Consider the following 20,305-nt stretch of genomic DNA (forward strand, 5'->3'; position numbering starts at 1 on the left):
TCATAAAATTTCTAAGAAATGGTGAAAAAGTTAAATTACTATTTTAATAGAGCATTTAAAACATAACTATGAACTTGTTTTGTGTAACTTTGATCATTCAGTTTACTTTAATCTTAAACAAATGTATTTGATGAATTATTAACATTATGTAGACAATCCCAGATTGTTTACTTACCTCAATGATTGCCTTCATGACCAGTCCTGCACCTTTCACTATAGCTGTAGACGGATGCTGCAACCAAATAATGTAAATACTATATTCAAACGAACAAGAGATGTCACTAGTAATTTCCAAATTCCCCAAGAGACTGCACTAGGGTTTAGGGTCCTCTCCTATGACCTTGATCACTGAGATGAATAAATTTTACATGTTATACACCTTCTCTTCATGCTTAACAAGTATGGAAAATTCCAATATGTTCAGAAGCTGGTTTAAAAAAAGCTTATGGCTATACACTTGTGGCTAACAGTGATGTTCTGATATATCACAGCATCAACAAACAAGGATTGTCCACCCAAGATTTTATCGACAGTTTGTTTTTCTTTTTTAATTCTAACAATCCCGTCAAATAAGCTAAATTTAAGTGCATTTAAGCAATGAGTTTTTATATTTTTTCACTTTTTGTATATTCTGTTCAAGATTTAAAAACCCTTACAAACTGTTAGATCCCTGTTACAAATATATGTTAAAATAATTTTTATATAACTCAATATAATTAATTCTCAACTTTAAAATATCTGTGTACTTGTACTTATTTTAATATTATTTCCAGTTTTACGTTTTCATTTCACAGATATCAGGATACTTCAACTATTTGAACCAAAAGGCAAGTTCAATAACTGTGTCTAGCTTCTGAATTAATTCATTTCCAACCTTCATTAATTTCATTTCCAATCTTGGTTGTGCAACAAAGATAGACAAAGGGAGGTAATAACAGATTTTCAAACTTGAATTTTCTTATTTGCAAATACTTAAAAAATATAATACAAAAGAACTTGCACTTGTATGTTTAAGAGATACAGAGAGGACACAAAACTGAAGGCTCCAAATTTTGACCTGAAGTTGTGACCTTGACCTTGAGCCAACATGGCTGGCTCATGAGTTCTGCACATCATCTTTAAGAGGTAATAATTTGACCCAAGTTTCATGATTATAGTTCAACTGGTTTAGAGATAAAGAGCGGAAACGAAATGGAAAGCTCAAACCATTAACCTCGAGTTGTGACCTTGACCTTGAGCCAACATGGCTGACCCATGGGTTCTGTACATCGTCTTGATGAGGTGACCATTTGACCCAAATTTCATGAAAATCCTTTAAGAGGTTTAGGATGTACAGAGCAGACACGAAATGTTACAGACAGACAGATAGAAGGAAGGACGGAGACCATTCCTACAACCCCCCACCACTCGTGGCCGGAGATTAAAAACATCAAAGTGTAGTGTAACCGCACAACCAAAGCAAGTTTTGTTTGACTATTTTTTATCTAAGACCAACGTTTCGACTTCTACAGAGCTTTCTTCAGGATCATACCTTATAAAATCAGGATATTTCCCAGGGGATTTATTTTTGCTATATATATTCCCTGTCTGTCTTTGTGAAAATAAGCACTTGTGAAAGTGCTTTTATAACTATAAATAGTCCTAAATGTTTAACAATTTGTCTAAGGGACTTTTCTATCCTGCAAACCTGCAAACTGCAATTTCAAAATAGCGAACTTTTAACCTCACAAAAGGATCTGATTTTACAGTACTGAGTAGGTCAGCAGGTTACTCAAAAAAATTTTCAAACAACAAAGGAAACACTAAATTTGTAAATCTCAATGAAGTTAGTGGGCTTCATCAGTGTCAACATACCTGAAACAGTTTGAACACAATTCTTCCATTGGCAGCCACCATTTCAAGCAGGGAGTCAAAGTGACCGCCATCTGTTGTCTCGCTGTACGGAGCACAAAGCGAGAAAGTGAGAAAATCCAACATGGCTGATATGACTAGAGCACCTGTATTGTGTACCTATCATAGGAGAAACCAAAATCTATAAGATGAAACAAAATATTTTCAGAAGACGGTAAATTTGTCTACTTACATATGATTAAATAGAACATTAAGGACTGAACAACCAGCAAAATTTCAATTATATCATGGCCATCAAAGTTACAGTGTTTCTTAACAACTTAACAATATCTCACTGGTTTTATGAAAACATTGGATGAAAACATCTTTTCTAATCTAAAACTGCAATGTCAAGAGCCAAATTTGTTGCAAAACAAACAGTTTCATTGAACACTCACCACATGTTCATTGAACATCTCTAGCAGAGTTTTCAGGAATTTCTGTGATGACAATAAGGAAGTTTTGTTGAGTTGTTCCTGCCGTAGATCATAATCATCATGCATAGGCTGCATCAACGCACACAACATGTCCAGGGCAGCGTGGCGTATACCTTCATTGTTGCGCTTCAATGCTTTCACTACCTTAATTCCAACCTTTTCCCTCATCCTTAAAGAAATACATTCAATGTAAGTACAGATGTAGTATTGGTTTGTTTTGTTTGAAGTCACATCGTATCAATTGAGGTAATATGGTTACTTTCCTGCATTTTATGACTGAGGTAGGGGACAAGTCACTAAAAGCCATTGTCCTTAACCAGTCTTGTCAAAGAGGCCTTTTCAGTAAAGTAATGATAGAAGTATTAACTATGCCAGTAGCTAAGGAACATTAATTTCACTGTACAATGTTTCTTGATCTGCACTGTCTTTTTATATTACAACATGCATCACCTCCTTATATGAAACAGAGATGAAACACTTTCTGGGGCAAATTACCATTGAAAATATATCTATAAACCAGCAATACCATTCCAAAGTTAGACATCAAAGTTCAATCTTAACACTATTGAAAAAGGTTTTTTTTTTATGTTTAAACAAAGTTTTAGTTTTTTAATTTACAGCTTACAAGAGTACAAGTTTTCACCACCATTTGACACTGTTTCTACTATAGCAAACAAGTAATGATGAGGATGGATGCTGGTTTAACACTAGAGCTTAAATACACCATGGTATCAATCACTGTAAAATGCTACTAAATAATTAAAAAATTAACACAATACAAATTTCCAAACATCTTTTTATTGCTGTAGTTTGGTTTACCCTAGGTGACCCTCCCTGCATAATTTCAGGCACAGGCAGTCTTCTCTGGGTAGAACTGTTAGCCTTCCACAAGCCAGCTTGACACAGGACCCATGCAGAGCTTGAAGCAAAAGAGGAGAGGTCAGTGGCAAGTATTTTAAAGCCAGTAACCTAACCACCTAGCCAAAAGAGCCTAAAACTTTCATGACTAAATTTCATGAGAAACTCTTACTTTGGTAATTGTGTGAAAGCGCCAAATCCTGCTTTAGAGGCGACCAGTCGACGTAGAGCATGGAACTGTGCCTCTAAATTCTCTATACTGATTACATTCTGATCTCCTTCTTGTTCAAGTAGACTTGCCAGGGCTCCATTGATCAATTTCTCCTTGTTCTCTGCAAATAATCTCTGAAAACACACATGCTTTGTTTAATAAACTCCCCAAATTCCAGCATTTTCATTGGTTAAAAGGTGGTCACATGCTAATCCCAAAGTTTCTCTGGGTCTATAGATTTTCATGTCAGGTTCCGTTGACAATAGTGGTTGATAAAACAAAACAGTAAATGAGTTTATTACTGACACCCAGTTCAGCATGACAAATATAGCAAGATGTAACTGACCAATTATTAAGAATATAATGAGTTGTCTTCTTTCTATAACCATATATATATATAAGAATATACTTCATCAAACAGATATTAACCTTTACCCTGCTAAATTTCTAAAATGGACTGGTCCATAATTCAGTTTGGGCAATACCATTTATTATTTGAAGGGGTGTTCACTGAAAATTTACTGACTGAATAGCGAACAGTGCAGACCATGATCAGACTGCACGGATGTGCAGGCTGATCTTGGTCTGCACTGGTCGCAAAGGCAGAATCACTTGCCGACAGCAGGCTGAAGGTTAATGTATTTAACAATTCTATACAAATTAATGCAAAATTTATTTGATTGATAAACATATCAATAGAATTAAAAGCTAAAAGTAAACAGTAAGTGTGATAATTGTCCTGCAGCTCTTACTATCAATACGGAATACACATTCAAAACAAGGTATCTTAAACTCTCTTATCATCACAACTGGTCTATGTTTCAAGTTAGAGTCCCAACAATCAAACTGTTAAGAATTACTTGCAAAGTCTGTCAACATGTGAACATGATCCTTTGATCAAATTTACAGAGAGATAGGGTGTGATAATAATAAGGAATTTCTGAGTTGTGAGAATATGCCCAAAAATGTTGTTTATATAATCAACATATGCTTATATATCAATTGTAAGTTCTGTTACTAGCTTAAATAAATAACTTGACAGTTTCAAATGAAGACAGTCACCAAATATTAACAATAAATTAAATGTTGTGTGTTCCAATTTTTCCTCCTTTTGTATGATTTGAATAAACAAATCAATCAGTCTAGGAATAGTCACACAGATATGGCATGCCGAGATCATGTTTGGGTAAATAAATAATTAATTAAATCAATCCAGGTCAGGTGTAATGAGATATCGCGAGCTGAGGTCAGGTTTGGGGCAGTCATATCAGGTCAGATTTTGTAAGACAGGATAATGTCATGTAATGTCAGACTGGTAAAGGCCAGAATCAGATGAGCTCCAGTTATACAAGGTTGTGGCTAGGTTAGGAAATCATATCACATCCGGTATGGGTCAGGCCAGGTAAGTTGTGGCTGGCTAGAGTAGATACTTACATCTTGGGTGACAGCATGAAGCAGTCCACTGTAGGACACATTGCTGTTAAACCTAGTCACTGCTATGTTAAATGTCATCCCCTCTGAAAGATGAATAACACAGAATATTGTAAAACTGAATGCAGAATATTTAAAAGATTCTTCCTTTATATAATGTTGTTTGTAGAAAAAAACTTCAACTATTTAGTTATGCTTTCTTCAGTTACAGGTCTCTCCAGCTTTTTTATCCTTTAGTCTGCTGGCAGGAAGTGATTTTGCATTTGCAACCTGTGGAGACCAAGATCAGCCTGCACATTTGTGTAGTCTGATCATGGTCTACACGGTTCCCTATTCAGTCAGTTAATTTTCAGTGAATACCTCCTTTGAATTGTAAGTTGTACTTTCCAAACTGTATGATGGAACATTCCATTTAAGATATTTAGCAGAGTAAAGGTTATGATAGAAGATTCTCAGTACCTCTATGAGCATTATTTCAGGCATGAATTGGCATCTTAGCTGTCAAATGGGCCAACCTGCCAACTTTCTCTGACCAAGCCGGAGAACCAACTATAGAGTAAACTTCAAGAAATTTAAACTGTTATTAAAATGACTTATCTAAAAATCTTCACATATTACGCTTGTTTCTGAAATATTCTGCTGTAATAAAGAATACTTCCCTGTAAGAAAAATATTTCTCATTTCTAACAATACAGACACCTACCAGGAGGGTCCTTGATAAATTTAAGGTGTTGACTTTCTACTTCTTCATCTACTGGCACTGTGAAAGGACCTAAGAAATAAATCATAAATATATGAGCCGTGCCATGGGAAAACCAACATAGTGGGTGTGCGACCAGCATGGATCCAGACCAGCCTGCGCATCCGCGCAGTCTGGTCAGGCTCCATACTGTTCGCTTTTAAAGCCTATTGGAATTGGAGAAACTGTTAGCGAACAGCATGGATCCTGACCAGACTGCGCGGATGCGCAGGCTGGTCTGGATCCATGCTGGTCGCACACCCACTATGTTGGTTTTCCCATGGCACGGCTCATATAACTTTTACCTGGTGATATATTCCATAATTTCTGTAACTAAACTTATACAGACTAATTAATGACACTAGATCAAAGCATCAATTTTATACTGTTACATTTACTAATATTTTTCAAACTGAATTACTATTTACTCTGCATAGAATGTAAGAAATCTGGTGTTTTTCATAAACATTTACACAGATTTTCATAAATAAATTGAAACTTTGTTTTTCAGTTGTAGAAATTATAAATAAGACCAAATGGCATAAATCTGTGAACAGTATTTTGCTGGGGATACTGCATTATTCCAATGGAGAAAGTCAGAAAAAAATGTTTCCATGAAAGTTAAAATGAAAGTCATTCTTTACCATGTGTAATAAATATCTGTAAATGTAAAATATCACTCTCATTAATCAAGGTAGATAGAACTAGTGACCTGCTAAATATTTACCTAATCTGTATCCCCTGTAAGTCCTAGTCATCCGTACACAAACATCTCTGTTACCAGATGCCCTCACACCATCTAAAACTGATGCTATCAGTGCATCCCTAAAAAATCAAAAAATCTTTTCATTTTATTCCAGAGTTTTTTTGTAAAGGACATTCATTTTATTTTACAGTGATTCTAGATTTCTTCTAGTATCTGCTCCTTCTCTCTATATAAATAACTACCAAACTTATACCAGTGATGTGCACTGGAGTTAATTTTTGCTAGAATGTCTTTTATTATTTATCACTGAGACTCTATACTTCACATAAATTCGTTAAAGCTACCATACATTGGAAGCATCACTACCTTGGAAGCAATGGAGACAAAATTAATAAGGAAATGTAAGCATGAAATGAGTCCAGCTAACACCAACTAGAAAATGCTTTTGTAAAAAAGCGCATGTCTCCCCCAATGCAAAGTCCTATAGGCAAGAAGTCAATAGGGGTCAGGATCGAAAGTCAAAGAGACACTGATGGTTGGCTGCAATAGGGATCATCTACTTGGCATGTCCAGTCATCCCATTAAATTTCAACACTCTTGGCCTAGTGGTTCTCAAGTCACTGTTCAGGCTCCTGTGACCTTGACCTTTGATCAAGTGACCTCAAAATAAATAGGGGTCATCTACTCTGCATGTCCAATCATCCTATTAAGTGTCACTGTGACCTTGACCTTTAATAGACTGACCCCAAAATCAATAGGGGTCATCTACTCCATGTTCAATCATCCTATGAAGTTTCAACATTCTGGGTCAAGTGGTAATCAATTTAATGACTGGAACTGGTTATCAATGTTCAGGCCCCTGTGACCTTGATCTTTAACGGAGTGACCCCAAAAACAATAGGGGTCATTTACTTTGCATGAACAATCATCCTTTGAAGTTTCAACATTCTGGGTCGAGAGGTTCTCAAGTTATTGATTGGAAATGGTTTTCCATGTTCAGGCCCCTGTGACCTTGACCTTTCATAGAGTGACCCCAAAATTGTTAGGGGTCATCTACTCTGCATGACCAATCATCCTATTAAGTTTCATCATTCTGGGTCAAGTGGTTTTCAAGTTACTGACCGGAAATAAAGGTCATCTACTCCTATTAAGTTTCAACATTCTAGGTCAAGTGGTTCTCAAGTTATTTCCAAAAAATGATTTTACATGAACAGGCCACTGTGACCTTGACCTTTAATAGACTGACCCCAAAATCAATAGGGGTCATCTACTCTGCATGTTCAATCATCCTATGAAGTTTCAACATTCTGGGTCAAGTGGTTATCAAGTTATTGATCGGAACTGGTTATCAATGTTCAGGCCCCTGTGACCTTGACCTTTAACGGAGTGACCCCAAAAACAATGGGGGTCATTTACTCTGCATGAACAATCATCCTATGAAGTTTCAACATTCTGGGTCGAGAGGTTCTCAAGTTATGGATTGGAAATGGTTTTCAATGTTCAGGGCCCTGTGACCTTGACCTTTAACAGAGTGACCACAAAATCACTAGGGGTCATCTACTCTGCATGACCAATCATCCTATGAGGTTTCATCATTCTGGGTCAAGTGGTTCTCTAGTTATTGATCGGAAATGGTTTTCAATGTTCAGGCCCCTGTGACCTTGACCTTTGACGGAGTGACCCCAAAATCAAAAGGGGTCATCTACTCTTCATGACCAATCATCCTATGAAGTTTCAACATTCTGGGTCAAGTGGTTCTCTAGTTATTGATCGGAAATGGTTTTCAATGTTCAGGCCCCTGTGAGCCTGACCTTTGACAAAGTGACCCCAAAATCAATAGGGGTCATCTACTCTTCATGACCAATCATCCTATGAAGTTTCAACATTCTGGGTCAAGTGGTTCTCTAGTTATTGATTGGAAATGGTTTTCAATGTTCAGGCCCCTGTGACCTTGACCTTTGACGGAGGGACCCAAAATCAATAGGGGTCATCTACTCTTCATGACCAATCATCCTATGAAGTTTCAACATTCTGGGTCAAGTGGTTCTCTAGTTATTGATCGGAAATGGTTTTCAATGTTCAGGCCCCTGTGACCTTGACCTTTGATGGAGTGACCCGAAATCAATAGGGGTCATCTACTCTTCATGACAAACCACGCTATGAAGTTTCAACACTCCGGGTCAAGTGGTTCTCTAGTTATTGATCAGAAATGGTTTTCAATGTTCAGGCCCCTGTGACCTAGACCTTTGACGGAGTGACCCCGAAAACAATAGGGGTCGTCTATTTCAGCAGCCCTACAAACCTATGAAGTTTGAAGGTTATAGGTCAAATGGTTCTCAAGTTATTGCTCGGAAATGAAGTGTGACATACGGACGGACGGGCAGTGCAAAAACAATACGTCTCCCCCAGAGGGGGGGAGACATAATAACTTTCTCGTTAAGTGGCAAATATTCTATACATTTAACCAATACTTGTGGTAAATCCAACAGCAACCAAAACTATGTTCTTATCTTGCATGCTATACTGCCATTTATCCACATACCAATACATACCTGGCTTAGAACTGAATTTAGAAAGTAATGTATGCTCCTTACTTGTAAAGACTCACCTGTCAGTGGACATGTATGTTCTAATGGCTCCTTTTACATACTCTATAGAAAACTCTTGTGGATTTTCAGGATCTCTAATTATGGCAAAAATCTAAAAGTAAATAACTCAATAGCATAAAATTACTTTTCAGCATGTTACAGCAGCAGAACATACACAGCATAAAATGAAATTCCATGTAATGTACATAAAACATACAATCTTTTCTACTTACAAATTTATTTACCAAATACATGTTGCTTCCAGTCTGTCATAATATTTACTACCTATAGATTTATCAGCTGCAGTCCTGTTTTCCAGTTTTAAGTAATCTTTCCCATCTGCTCAAAGATTGTTATAATTTTTGTGAGGTAATTCAGAACAATTTTATTGAATTTTGATAAAGTTACAGAATAACAAGAGATGTCTGATGACAGGTTGCTTGACTTTTCTCAGAGTGCTTGACTCTGAATAAGAACTTTGTCAGTAAAAACTTTATAAGACTTTAACAAAAAAAGTTTACGTTAAAAAGGGGCATAACTCTGGCAAAATTCAAACAGAGTTATGCGGATTATATCCTGGTGTAGACTTTGATAGTAAATAATTATATTAAGTTTAAGTCTAAAGCTTTGATATTAACAGAGACATTTGACTTTATCAAAAACTTTTAACCAAAAATCCAAGTTAAAAAGGGAATGTAACTCTATCAAAGTTCAAATAAGAGTCATGGGGATTATTCCTCCTGGTGAAGACTTTGATAGTTCATAACTACTTTAAGTTTCAAGTCAAAAGCTTTGAGAGTAACAGAGATATTTGACTTTAGTTGAACTTTGATAAGTACAGCTATGTTGAGTATAAAACAGCTGAGCATGGACTGTACAACTGTGTTGAGTATGACGGACCAAACATTTGGTATAACTGTTTAAAAACTAGTACAACTATACTTATACAAAATAATTTGGTACTTACATCACATAATGGTTTACAGGTGGTGACATTGTAAGTTCCTGGATCACGCTCTACTAGACAGGTTTCTGTGAGACACAGTGTCCGTCGCACGTGATCTGTGTGCCGTGGTGATACTTTCTGTACAGTGAACTCAGCATATGATGTAAGAGCTTCGTCAGTACTGTAAAATGAGAGCAACATATCAATATACCAGTATTAACTTAGTACCTTGCAGTGTTATGCCCCCTAGCAAAATAAAACCACATGTAATATCTTTGTCATCACAGCTTTCAAATCTAAGCTTGCATACTTGAAATTAAAATGACAATTTCAAATTGCAAGGTGGAACTAGCAATTTCCTATACATGAACATTTTATTAAATACAGATGTCAATTTAGACCAAACAAAAAACATGGGCAACCCAAAGTTATTTATGCTCAAACTATTATCAGAATATTTTTAATACAGCAACAAAGTTTTCACTTTTTTTTGCCGACAAGTAAATTTAACAGTGTTTGTTTAGATTTTAATGACCTTTGACAAAGGTTGTTCACATATTTATTGGATACTGATATATTTTTTGTTACTGGTAGACCGCATGTAATTACAGGATTAGCCGTTTTATTGATAAACATAAAGGAACATCATGCACCCCTAAGTTTTGTTAATAGAAAATCCTAACTAACAGGTAAATGACCTTTGTGGGGAGGTAGGTTTTGTAATAAACATCAGACTGAATTATTTGACATTAGCTTATCAACATGGGAAAAAAAACTTTAACCAGGAAATTCTAAGTCCGAATGGGGGCGTAAATTCCACAAAATACATGCCAGAGTTATGGGACTTGACTCAGTGAGGTTGGTAATTGACCTAGAAAAAGAAAAAATAAGTTTCAAAGCTATATGCCTTTAAACGATAGCAAAATTACTTGCATGCAAAACTTTAACCAAGATATGATGCTGGTGCAAGGGTGAGTAGAATAGCTAGACTATTCTTCTAATAGTCAAGCTAAAAATGACATTAAGCCATTACTTACGCTTTATCAAATGTGCAGAACTACTTTAATACTATTTTCACCTACCTATATTTACCAAGCCTGTGTGTTTGAGCCTGGTCAAAGTTCAGAGGCTGTTTTCTCTGTTTGATCGCTATGCCAACATAGTTAGCTGCTGACTCCATCACTGCTTTAATGAGATCATCTCGTTGTTCAAGTGCAAATATGTGCTGAAATTTGAAACTGGCTCATTTGACAAGCTAATACGGAAATACTTTGATGTAAAATCTAAAAGTCAATATGAAAGACGGCTGTATATAACTAATAAGCTCTTTATTTGCAAAAAATATGATATGGGACTGTTAGTAGTACAGAGAAAGATAAGCCTGATAAGTTACATTACTTCGCTGACAGTATTCATAAATGCTTAAAGCCTGAAGCAATGTTTTGAAATGCTACAATTAACTTTTTGCTCTTCATTTGTATATCTTGTGTGGATTTTGATTGAACCTTGGTTAAATACATTTAAAATGAAAATAAAGTATTTTCTTTTGTTAACAGAATTTGAATCCAAAACAAGAGCTGTCACTAATGGTGACAAATGCCCCCGCAGCACCTTGACCTTTGACCTGGTGACCCCAAAGTCAGTAGGGGTGGTGTTCTCAATAAGTACTATCAGCATGTGAAGTTTGGAGGTCCTGGTGAAGTGGTTCGCATGTAAAGTGCCTTCATGCAGAAATGCAGAATGTTAACATTGGCCCCTGTGACCTTGACCTTTGACCTGGTGACCCCAAAGTCAGTAGGGTTGGTGTACTCATAAAGTACTATCAGCATGTAAAGTTTGAAGGTCCTTGGTGAAGTGGGTCGCGAGTAAAGTGCCTTCATGCAAAAAGTTAATGTTGGCCCCTGTGACCTTGACCTTTGACCTGGTGACCCCAAAGTCAGTAGGGGTGGTGTACTCAATAAGTACTATCAGCATGTGAAGTTTGAAGGTCCTGGGTGCAGTGGTTCGCGAGTAAAGTGCCTTCATGCAAAAAGTTAACATTGGCCCCTGTGACCTTGACCTTTGACCTGGTGACCCTAAAGTCATTAGGGATGGTGTACTCAATAAGTACTATCAGCAAGTGAAGTTTGAAGGTCCTGGGTGCAATGGTTCGCAAGTAAAGTGCCTTCATGCAAAAAGTTAACGTGACTAACAAACTAACTAACTAACGAACGAACAAACGAACGAACGAACGGACAGTTGAAAACTAATATGGCATAAAAAGTAATATCAATAATAAACATGTAAATTCATTTAATATCCCAATTCATCTTAAAGCCATTAGTTAAAGTTTAAGAGATTTACCAGTCTATTGAAACCACCATGAATGACAGCAACACCACCGGGGTAATCCGATATCTGAAATATGTATCATACTGTAACTATAAAATTACTAAAATAGAAAGAATGAACTGTCAATAAAATTGGAAAGTGAGATACTTTAATCAATAAAATGTCATAGACATTAGAAAAACCTCTATTATATATATGTGCAGCAAACAGCACATTAGACAGTAAGTTTTCTAAGTTTAATATTTGTGGGAACTGGCTTTTCTGAAAGATATTGACTGAAAGGCGATCAGTGCAGATCTTGATCAGACTGCATGGATATGCAGGCTGATCATGATCCACACTGGTCGCAAAAGCAGAATCGGTCTCTGTGACTTTATCATAAGCTAAAATTATTGTTTATATTTCATATAAAATATTTCCCAGCATCAAAATCCTAGCCTCACACTAAAATGAATATGATATAAAGTCATTTTTTTAATGAATATCGTGTCAGAACTGAAATAATATACTGTAAAATCATTTAATTTCGTGGGTATGAATTTTCGTGATTTTGGTCAAAATGCCAATTTTGTGGGGATATGAATTCGTGGATTTCAACTTTTGAACATAAAATGAATGGTAATTTTACATGTTCGTTGGGATTAAATTTCGTGGATTGATTCAACCACGAAAATTAGTCCCCCACGAATATTAATTATTTCACAGTATCCCAAATTTAACATTGACTTTCTTTTAATAAAATCATTGTCGAAAAGTGCAGGTAATGATCAGACTACACTGGTCACAAAGGCAGAATCAGTTGTGTTCAGCATGATAAGGGTTAACTTTCTAACCTGTGCAAGGCCTTCCATGTCCTTGTAGTCATAGGAACAAAGAATTTTATCTGTCCTCTGGTCTACCTGGTCCAGGGAACTCTGGGATACTTGCAGAATGATTGGTACCCTGGAGTCTGACCAATGATGTTTGAATGCATTAAATCTCTGGAACAGATATGCAGGGAACCATGAAAAATCAAATTTACTACAAAAACGTCTTAAAATTGTCAAAATATTACTTTCCGAAGATAAAAAAAACTTTCGTTTCCGTCTGCCTGTATAAGTCATTCAAAATGCTTGCATTTGAACAATGTAAAATGTAACTTATTTGCGCTCTGTCTGATTTCAAACATGTCAAAGGTGGTGTATTGTTCATTTATATATATTTACAATAATTATATGTGTTTTGTATAGAAAGAAAAAATTGTAAAATTTTGTACTTGTAAACACCATTGGTGCAATAATATCACAGACTACCCTTTCTGCAAGATTGTGCATGCAATCTGATGGCAATCACCAAAATCATAAACAAAATGGTATCATCAAATAAAAAATTCAAAATTGGCAAAGAGAACTTTAAATTATAGCTAAGACTCATTTTTCTAATGGTAAGATCAAAACTGAATTGACAAGCAGACTTTAATCATTAGATTAAAATCAAGAACTGTATTTTAATCAGAAGGCAAATTACAATTCAATGTGGGCCTGTCTTTATAGCTGTTGTTGTGACCAGACTTTTATTACTAACGGAAAGAAAACAATCTTTTATTACTAATGGAAAGAAAACAATCTATATTTGTGGAAAGCTGCTTTGAAAAAATATAAGACTTGAATTTTACTTTTGTGCATTATCTAGGGTCTTGGGATTTCTTGCAAATCTTCGCAATGAAGTCCTAATGTGGATTTTATCAATCTAAATGCACAAAAAGTAACATATAAGCATTAAATAACCATGTCATTTTTGCAAGCATCTGCTTGTAAAATTTTGCATTGCAATCAAATAGGACAAAGAAGAAAAACAAGAGCTGTCCGTAAGACGCGCGCTCCACTATTCGGCAATTTGACAGTAAAATGAATTTATGTCTCAATAAGAGACCTCTACTTTAAAAGGAAGATACACCAAGATATAAAAAGACCCTACTAACTCAGAGGGGTTAAAGTTATATCCAGAGAGCAAAGATTGCCAAAAAAAACTGTAAGTATGAAAGGGGCATAATTCTGTCAAAAATACAATTAGAGTTATGGGGATTGTAACCACACATGCAGATGATGATTATAAAGAAATATCTTTAATTTCAAGTCATTATCTTTTAAAGTACCAAAGATATGTCTATAAACGAAGCTTTCGAAAAAATTAATAAGAAAATAATTCCAAGTATAACAACTTGGTGACCTTGACCTTGGGTATAATGGGCCCAGCCCCAGCACATACTTTGTTTGTATACTGTACCATGTTTATGTGAAGTTACAGTAAGATATAAGCAATAGTAACAAAGATATGACAGAAAAACAAAGGTTGTCGAAAAAAATTAATTTTAAAAACAACCTAAGTATAACACCTTGGTGACCTTGACCTTGGGTATAATGGGCCCAGCCCCTGCACATACTTTGTTTGTATGCTGGACAATGTTTATGTGAAGTTACAGTAAGATATAAGCAATAGTAACAAAGATATGACAGAAAAACAAAGGTTGCCGAAAAACTTTAACCAAGAAAGTGACACGCCTATGCCGACACTGACGCCGGGGCATGTAGAATAGCACCCCTATTCTCCGAATAGTGGAGCTAATAAATGTAATATTTAAACTTTTCAAACAGACATATTACTACATGTAACATAAATTTTGATGGTACCTTTTTCTGGAATGTCTTGTCTGCAAACTGGTCACGAAACCTCTGAAATAAAAATGTAAGATCAGACTAAAGCTATCCCTGAAGGTGATGAGTGTACCCACTACAGGCACTGACACAGTACAGTGCAATTTGACGCACACAATGTAAAGTAATAAAAAACAAAGTCACTAACGCTGAAGATTTTTTTCTGAAAGAACCCAACATGCACCATGCACAACTTGGGTTGGTACTGATCATTTGTGTGAAGTTTCATTAAATTGGGTTCAGCAGATAATGCATGCTCAAGATTGCACATGCAGACTCTATGTATATAGTATAGTAACAAAAAAACAAAGTCCAATATGATAACTCTGCAAAATATTTTTCTGAAAGAACTTAAAATGCCCCATGCACAACTAGGGTCACTACTGATCACTTGTGTGAAGTTTCATTAAATTGTGTGCAAGGGTTCAGGAGATTAGGCATGCACAAGATTGCATATACAGACTCTATTTATATATAGTATAGTAACAAAAAACAAAGTCCCATTACTCTGCAGAATATTTTTCTGAAAGAACCTAACATTCACCATGCACAACTTGGGTCACTACTGATCACTTGTGTGAAGTTTCATTAAATTGTGTGCAAGGGTTCAGGAGATTTGGCGCGCACAAGATTGCATATGCAGACTCTTTGTATATAGTATAGTAACAAAAAACAAAGTCCCATAACTCTGCATAATATTTTTCTGAAAGAACCTAACATGCACCATGCACAACTAGGGTCACTACTGATCACTTGTGTGAAGTTTCATTAAATTGTGTCAACCGGATGAGAAGATATAGTGTGCACAAGATTGTGTCTACGGACAGACAGACAACCTGAAACCAGTATACACCCCCTTTCAACTTCGTACAATAATCTATATGTAATAGTTATAGTATGTGTGAGAGTGTGTTACCAGGATATATCAGAGCTAGGGGTACATCGTGGGTATTTTTCTCTGCACATATCATCGAGGCCAGTAGGCCGAGACAGATATGTGAAGAGAAAAATACCGAGATGTACCCCTAGCTCTGATATATCCTGGTAATACACGAGCATTACATATTATAACTGTTTTATCGCATAGTTTATCATATGGAACAATTCATCACACGCCTTAAGATACTTGCAAATGACTGTTCTTATGGCGAAGCGTACAAGGAAGATTTGATCTCTAATCAAATCTTCCTTGTACGCTTCGCCATAAGAACAGTCATTTGCAAGTATCTTAAGGCGTGTGATGAATTGTTCCATGGTATTTTCACCTTACTAAAATTTATGTATTATTTTCATTTAAATTTGTTTATTATTATTTTTACTCTTTTGATTCCCTTTCTGCACCTTGCTGACTGAAACACTAAAACTTCTGTTTTAGGAAAAATTGTTCCCCAGATAAAAGTACCCAACAGATTTCTGCATTGGTTTTAGATCTTTGCATTTCATTGGCCAGACATATTGTAAAACTTGTTGTTTTGTTTGTAAAAAAAAAATCAAAGAAAAAGAAACATTTGAGAAATCTCAGAATTTCATATATTTCATGTATTTCTGAATTTGGCAATAACTATCAAGTTTTTGAAATATTCTAGTTTATTTATTCTTTTACTTTATAAAAGTAGGCGTTTGTGACAATTCTTTCTCTGTGAACTGTAAATTGGAGCTAAAATCATTTTTTCTTCGAAAGGAAAAAATTATACTCCCTTGATAGGACCTCATTAGAGAATAAGTGTTGCGATATATATCAGAACAGTTTTACTGTGCTGATATACATCGCAACAGTTTTTTTCTAATGAAACTCTATAGAGATTTCTGTGTTGATATATATCGTAACAGTTTTGTAAAATATCAGCACAGATTTTGTATAATTAATGAGTGTTACCATGTTTAACATACTGCAAAGATCAAAGGAAAACTGCCGCACTATGCGATAACTAGATATAACGTATACTATTACCTCATATTCTCTGGAGCATTGAAATACAGATTATTATTCTGAGAAACTATAAAGCACCAACATCTTACCAAACATTGTGCAACCTTCTAAATATCATACTACAAGTAAGAACAGCAATTTGCTACATTCACTGAATTCTGTAAAAGCTTACCAGTGCCTCAGTGAGAAGATCAGCTCTGTGGTCTGTAGAAAACTTCATGGTGTCGGTTTTCTTCGGTCCTTTCATCATGGTAATGAGAAACTCATTGTTTGCGGGAGCTTTGTGGTTAGGTACAATACTGTAGAACTCCCTGTATGGCCACTGAAATATATATGTAACAGTTTTGTACAGGACAAAGCTGTATCTAGAACTTTTATCTGAATATTGCATAGCCAAAATTCATTATTTTGTAAGAATGCAAAGTAGATTTATGGAACCTCTGCATTGCATGTCTGACCATCACAATAATCAAGTGTGTGAAGTTTCAGCCATTCCCTTTAGCAGGTACATACAAAAACAACCAAGTCGAAAAAAGGGCATAATTTTGTAAAAAAAAAAAAAAAAAGCAAAATAGATTACTGAACCTGTGCAATGTAAGTCAGTGAATAAATGTGTGAATCTTCAATCCATTCCCACAAGTAGAGGAAACTGAGGAATCAGCATTTCCCAAAGCCCTGATATGAAAACTAACTAGAAAATGCTTTTGTAAAAAAGCACATGTCTCCCCCAATGCAAAGTCCTATAGGCAAGAAGTTAATAGGGGTCAGGAGCGAAAGTCAAAGAGACACTGATGGTTGGCTGCAATAGGGATCATCTACTTGGCATGTCCAGTCATCCCGCTAAATTTCAACACTCTTGGCCTAGTGGTTCTCAAGTCACTGTTCAGGGTCCTGTGACCTTGACCTCAAAATAAGTAGGGGTCATCTACTCTGCATGTCCAACCATCCTATTAAGTTTCAACATTGTAGGTCAAGTGGTTCTCAAGTTATTTAAAAAAAAATGATTTTACATGAACAGGCCACTGTGACCTTGACCTTTAATACACTGACCCCAAAATCAATAGGGGTCATCTACTCTGCATGTTCAATCATCCTATGAAGTTTCAACATTCTGGGTCAAGTGGTTCTCAAGTTATTGATATGAACTGGTTATCAATGTTCAGGCCTCTGTGACCTTGACCTTTAACGGAGTGACCCCGAAAACATTAGGGGTCATTTACTCTGCATGAACAATCATCTTATGAAGTTTCAACATTCTGGGTCAAGAGGTTCTCAAGTTATTGATTGGAAATGGTTTTCCATGTTCAGGCCCCTGTGGCCTTGACCTTTAACAGAGTCACCCTAAAATCGTTAGGGGTCATCTACTCTGCATGACCAATCATCCTATGAAGTTTCATCATTCTGGGTCAAGTGGTTCTCAAGTTACTGACCGGAAATGGTTTTCAATGTTCAGGCCCCTGTGACCTTGACCTTTCACAGAGTGACCCCAAAATTGTTAGGGGTCATCTACTCTGCATGAGCAATCATCCTATTAAGTTTCAACGTTCTGGGTCAAGTGGTTCTCAAGTTACTGACCGGAAATGGTTTTCAATGTTCAGGCCCCTGTGACCTTGACCTTTGATGGAGTGACCCCAAAATCAATAGGGGTCATCTACTTTGCATGTACAATCATCCTATGAAGTTTCAACATTCTGGGTTAAGTGGTTCTCTAGTTATTGATCGGAAATGATTTTCCATGTTCAGGCCCCTGTGACCTTGACCTTTGATGGAGTGACCCCAAAATCAATAGGGGTCATCTACTCTTCATTATCAATCATCCTATGAAGTTTCAACATTCTGGGTCAAGTGGTTCTCTAGTTATTGATCGGAAATGGTTTTCAATGTTCAGGCCCCTGTGACCTTGACCTTTGACAGAGTGATCCCAAAATCAATAGGGGTCATCTACTCTTCATGGCCAATCATCCTATGAAGTTTCAACATTCTGGGTCAAGTGGTTCTCTAGTTATTGATCAGAAATGGTTTTCAATGTTCAGGCCCCTGTGACCTTGACCTTTGACGGAGTGTCCCCAAAATCAATAGGGGTCGTCTACTACAGCAGCCCTACAACCCTATGAAGTTTGAAGGTTCTAGGTCAAATGGTTCTCCAGTTATTGCTCGGAAATGAAGTGTGACGTACGGACGGACGGACGGACAGGGCAAAAACAATATGTCTCCTGGGGGAGACATAAATATACCAGTTTACGTACATAAGGGTAGTTATACACTAGCCCATGTTCAACTTATTTCCCAGTTATACAAGAATATGTATGGTATCAATCATACCTGGTTGGTTATCTCCAGGGACTGTGGATTGTACGTGGTTATGCCCATAGTCCCCACTGAGAAAATTCTTTTGTACCTAAAACATAAAATACATCAGTAGTTTACAACAAGCTACAAAAACCTCTTCAACATCAACAGTTGTCTCAGTCAGCAAAGTCATAAAGTTACTTCTATGACTTTAAAGTAATTCTCATGACTTTGTCAGCAATTTACATCACTGACATGTATCTAAGAATTATTTCATGAATACTGTTTGCAAAAAATGTGCATTACAGAAATAAAATATAGCATGCACAGTGGTGGGTAAGAAAGTCATGAAGAAAAAAATATCAAACATGGAATAATTAACATAGAAATTTACTTGCCCTTTAAATAATGCCTGTTTGGTCATAAATTTATAAAGATTCTAGAGCTTTCAGCAAAATGTTTGCATGAGCTACTAAGGAGAAGTATATATAGCATCTCTTCAAAACTTATTTTGCAACTTATGTTTCATAATTTATCAATTTATTAATAAGATGATTTAATTTAGTCTACCTTTACACACCTCTGTTGAAAATATCAAATTTACATTCATAATAGAAATATAAATATGTTACAATCCAGATGAAAAATGACATAAAAGCACACTTTTTCTTTTAAACGGTATGGTTTAATATCATAAAAAAAGGAAGACTGGGACTATCAGATGTTTATGGAATTCGTCACAGGTATGATATATCATTAATGCCCATAAACACTGTGAACAAGTTTAATGAATACTGGAAAATAAGTATTAAAGTTTAAGGGCAGACACTTGTCAATTCTTGAAATTCATTGTAATTCAAGGGCCATAACTCCAGAGGCACTGAGACAATCAGGATGGACATCTAACTTGGCTGACATATTATGCCAATAAACCATTAACCAAGTTAAAAGTGCTCTTATGAAATTTTAACTTTCTAATTATATTAAGGAAAATAGTGTGCTTAACCACTTACTTTTACTAACCAATAATCAGAATCTGATGTTTAAAAGTTAACGGTTGATATCTCTACAAAGTACGCCCTTAAACAAGTTGTTACAACTATCAATTAAAGATCTGCTTTTTAGTAATTTGGCATACTTACTTGCCCTTCCATGAATGTTTGGTGATGAAGTAACAGGCAAGATCTTTGTTGTCCTTCATACTACTCATCTTTATCTCTGAAATTCAGAATCATGAAAGTGTTATATGAAAATCA

At 35.9% G+C, this 20,305-nt stretch overlaps 1 protein-coding gene across 2 annotated transcripts in view; it reads right to left on the minus strand.

Moving 5' to 3' along the window:
- Positions 1-20,305, minus strand: part of LOC123538136 (dnaJ homolog subfamily C member 13-like) — a 113,755-nt gene that overhangs the window by 88,995 nt on the left and 4,455 nt on the right. For both annotated transcript variants that reach the window (XM_053530488.1, XM_053530487.1), the window contains exons 2-17: positions 20,192-20,267; positions 19,083-19,158; positions 16,933-17,082; positions 14,807-14,848; positions 12,971-13,117; positions 12,150-12,203; positions 10,889-11,031; positions 9,828-9,987; positions 8,881-8,972; positions 6,294-6,391; positions 5,531-5,599; positions 4,831-4,913; positions 3,358-3,530; positions 2,289-2,496; positions 1,855-2,010; positions 176-232 (exon numbers count right to left, since the gene is read on the minus strand). In XM_053530488.1, coding sequence (XP_053386463.1) covers positions 176-232; positions 1,855-2,010; positions 2,289-2,496; positions 3,358-3,530; positions 4,831-4,913; positions 5,531-5,599; positions 6,294-6,391; positions 8,881-8,972; positions 9,828-9,987; positions 10,889-11,031; positions 12,150-12,203; positions 12,971-13,117; positions 14,807-14,848; positions 16,933-17,082; positions 19,083-19,158; positions 20,192-20,259 — 1,776 coding nt within the window. In that variant the 5' untranslated portion in view covers positions 20,260-20,267. The remainder of the gene's footprint in view (positions 1-175; positions 233-1,854; positions 2,011-2,288; positions 2,497-3,357; positions 3,531-4,830; positions 4,914-5,530; positions 5,600-6,293; positions 6,392-8,880; positions 8,973-9,827; positions 9,988-10,888; positions 11,032-12,149; positions 12,204-12,970; positions 13,118-14,806; positions 14,849-16,932; positions 17,083-19,082; positions 19,159-20,191; positions 20,268-20,305) is intronic.

Source organism: Mercenaria mercenaria, chromosome 18 (genome assembly GCF_021730395.1).
Source record: "Mercenaria mercenaria strain notata chromosome 18, MADL_Memer_1, whole genome shotgun sequence".
NCBI lineage: Eukaryota > Metazoa > Mollusca > Bivalvia > Venerida > Veneridae > Mercenaria > Mercenaria mercenaria.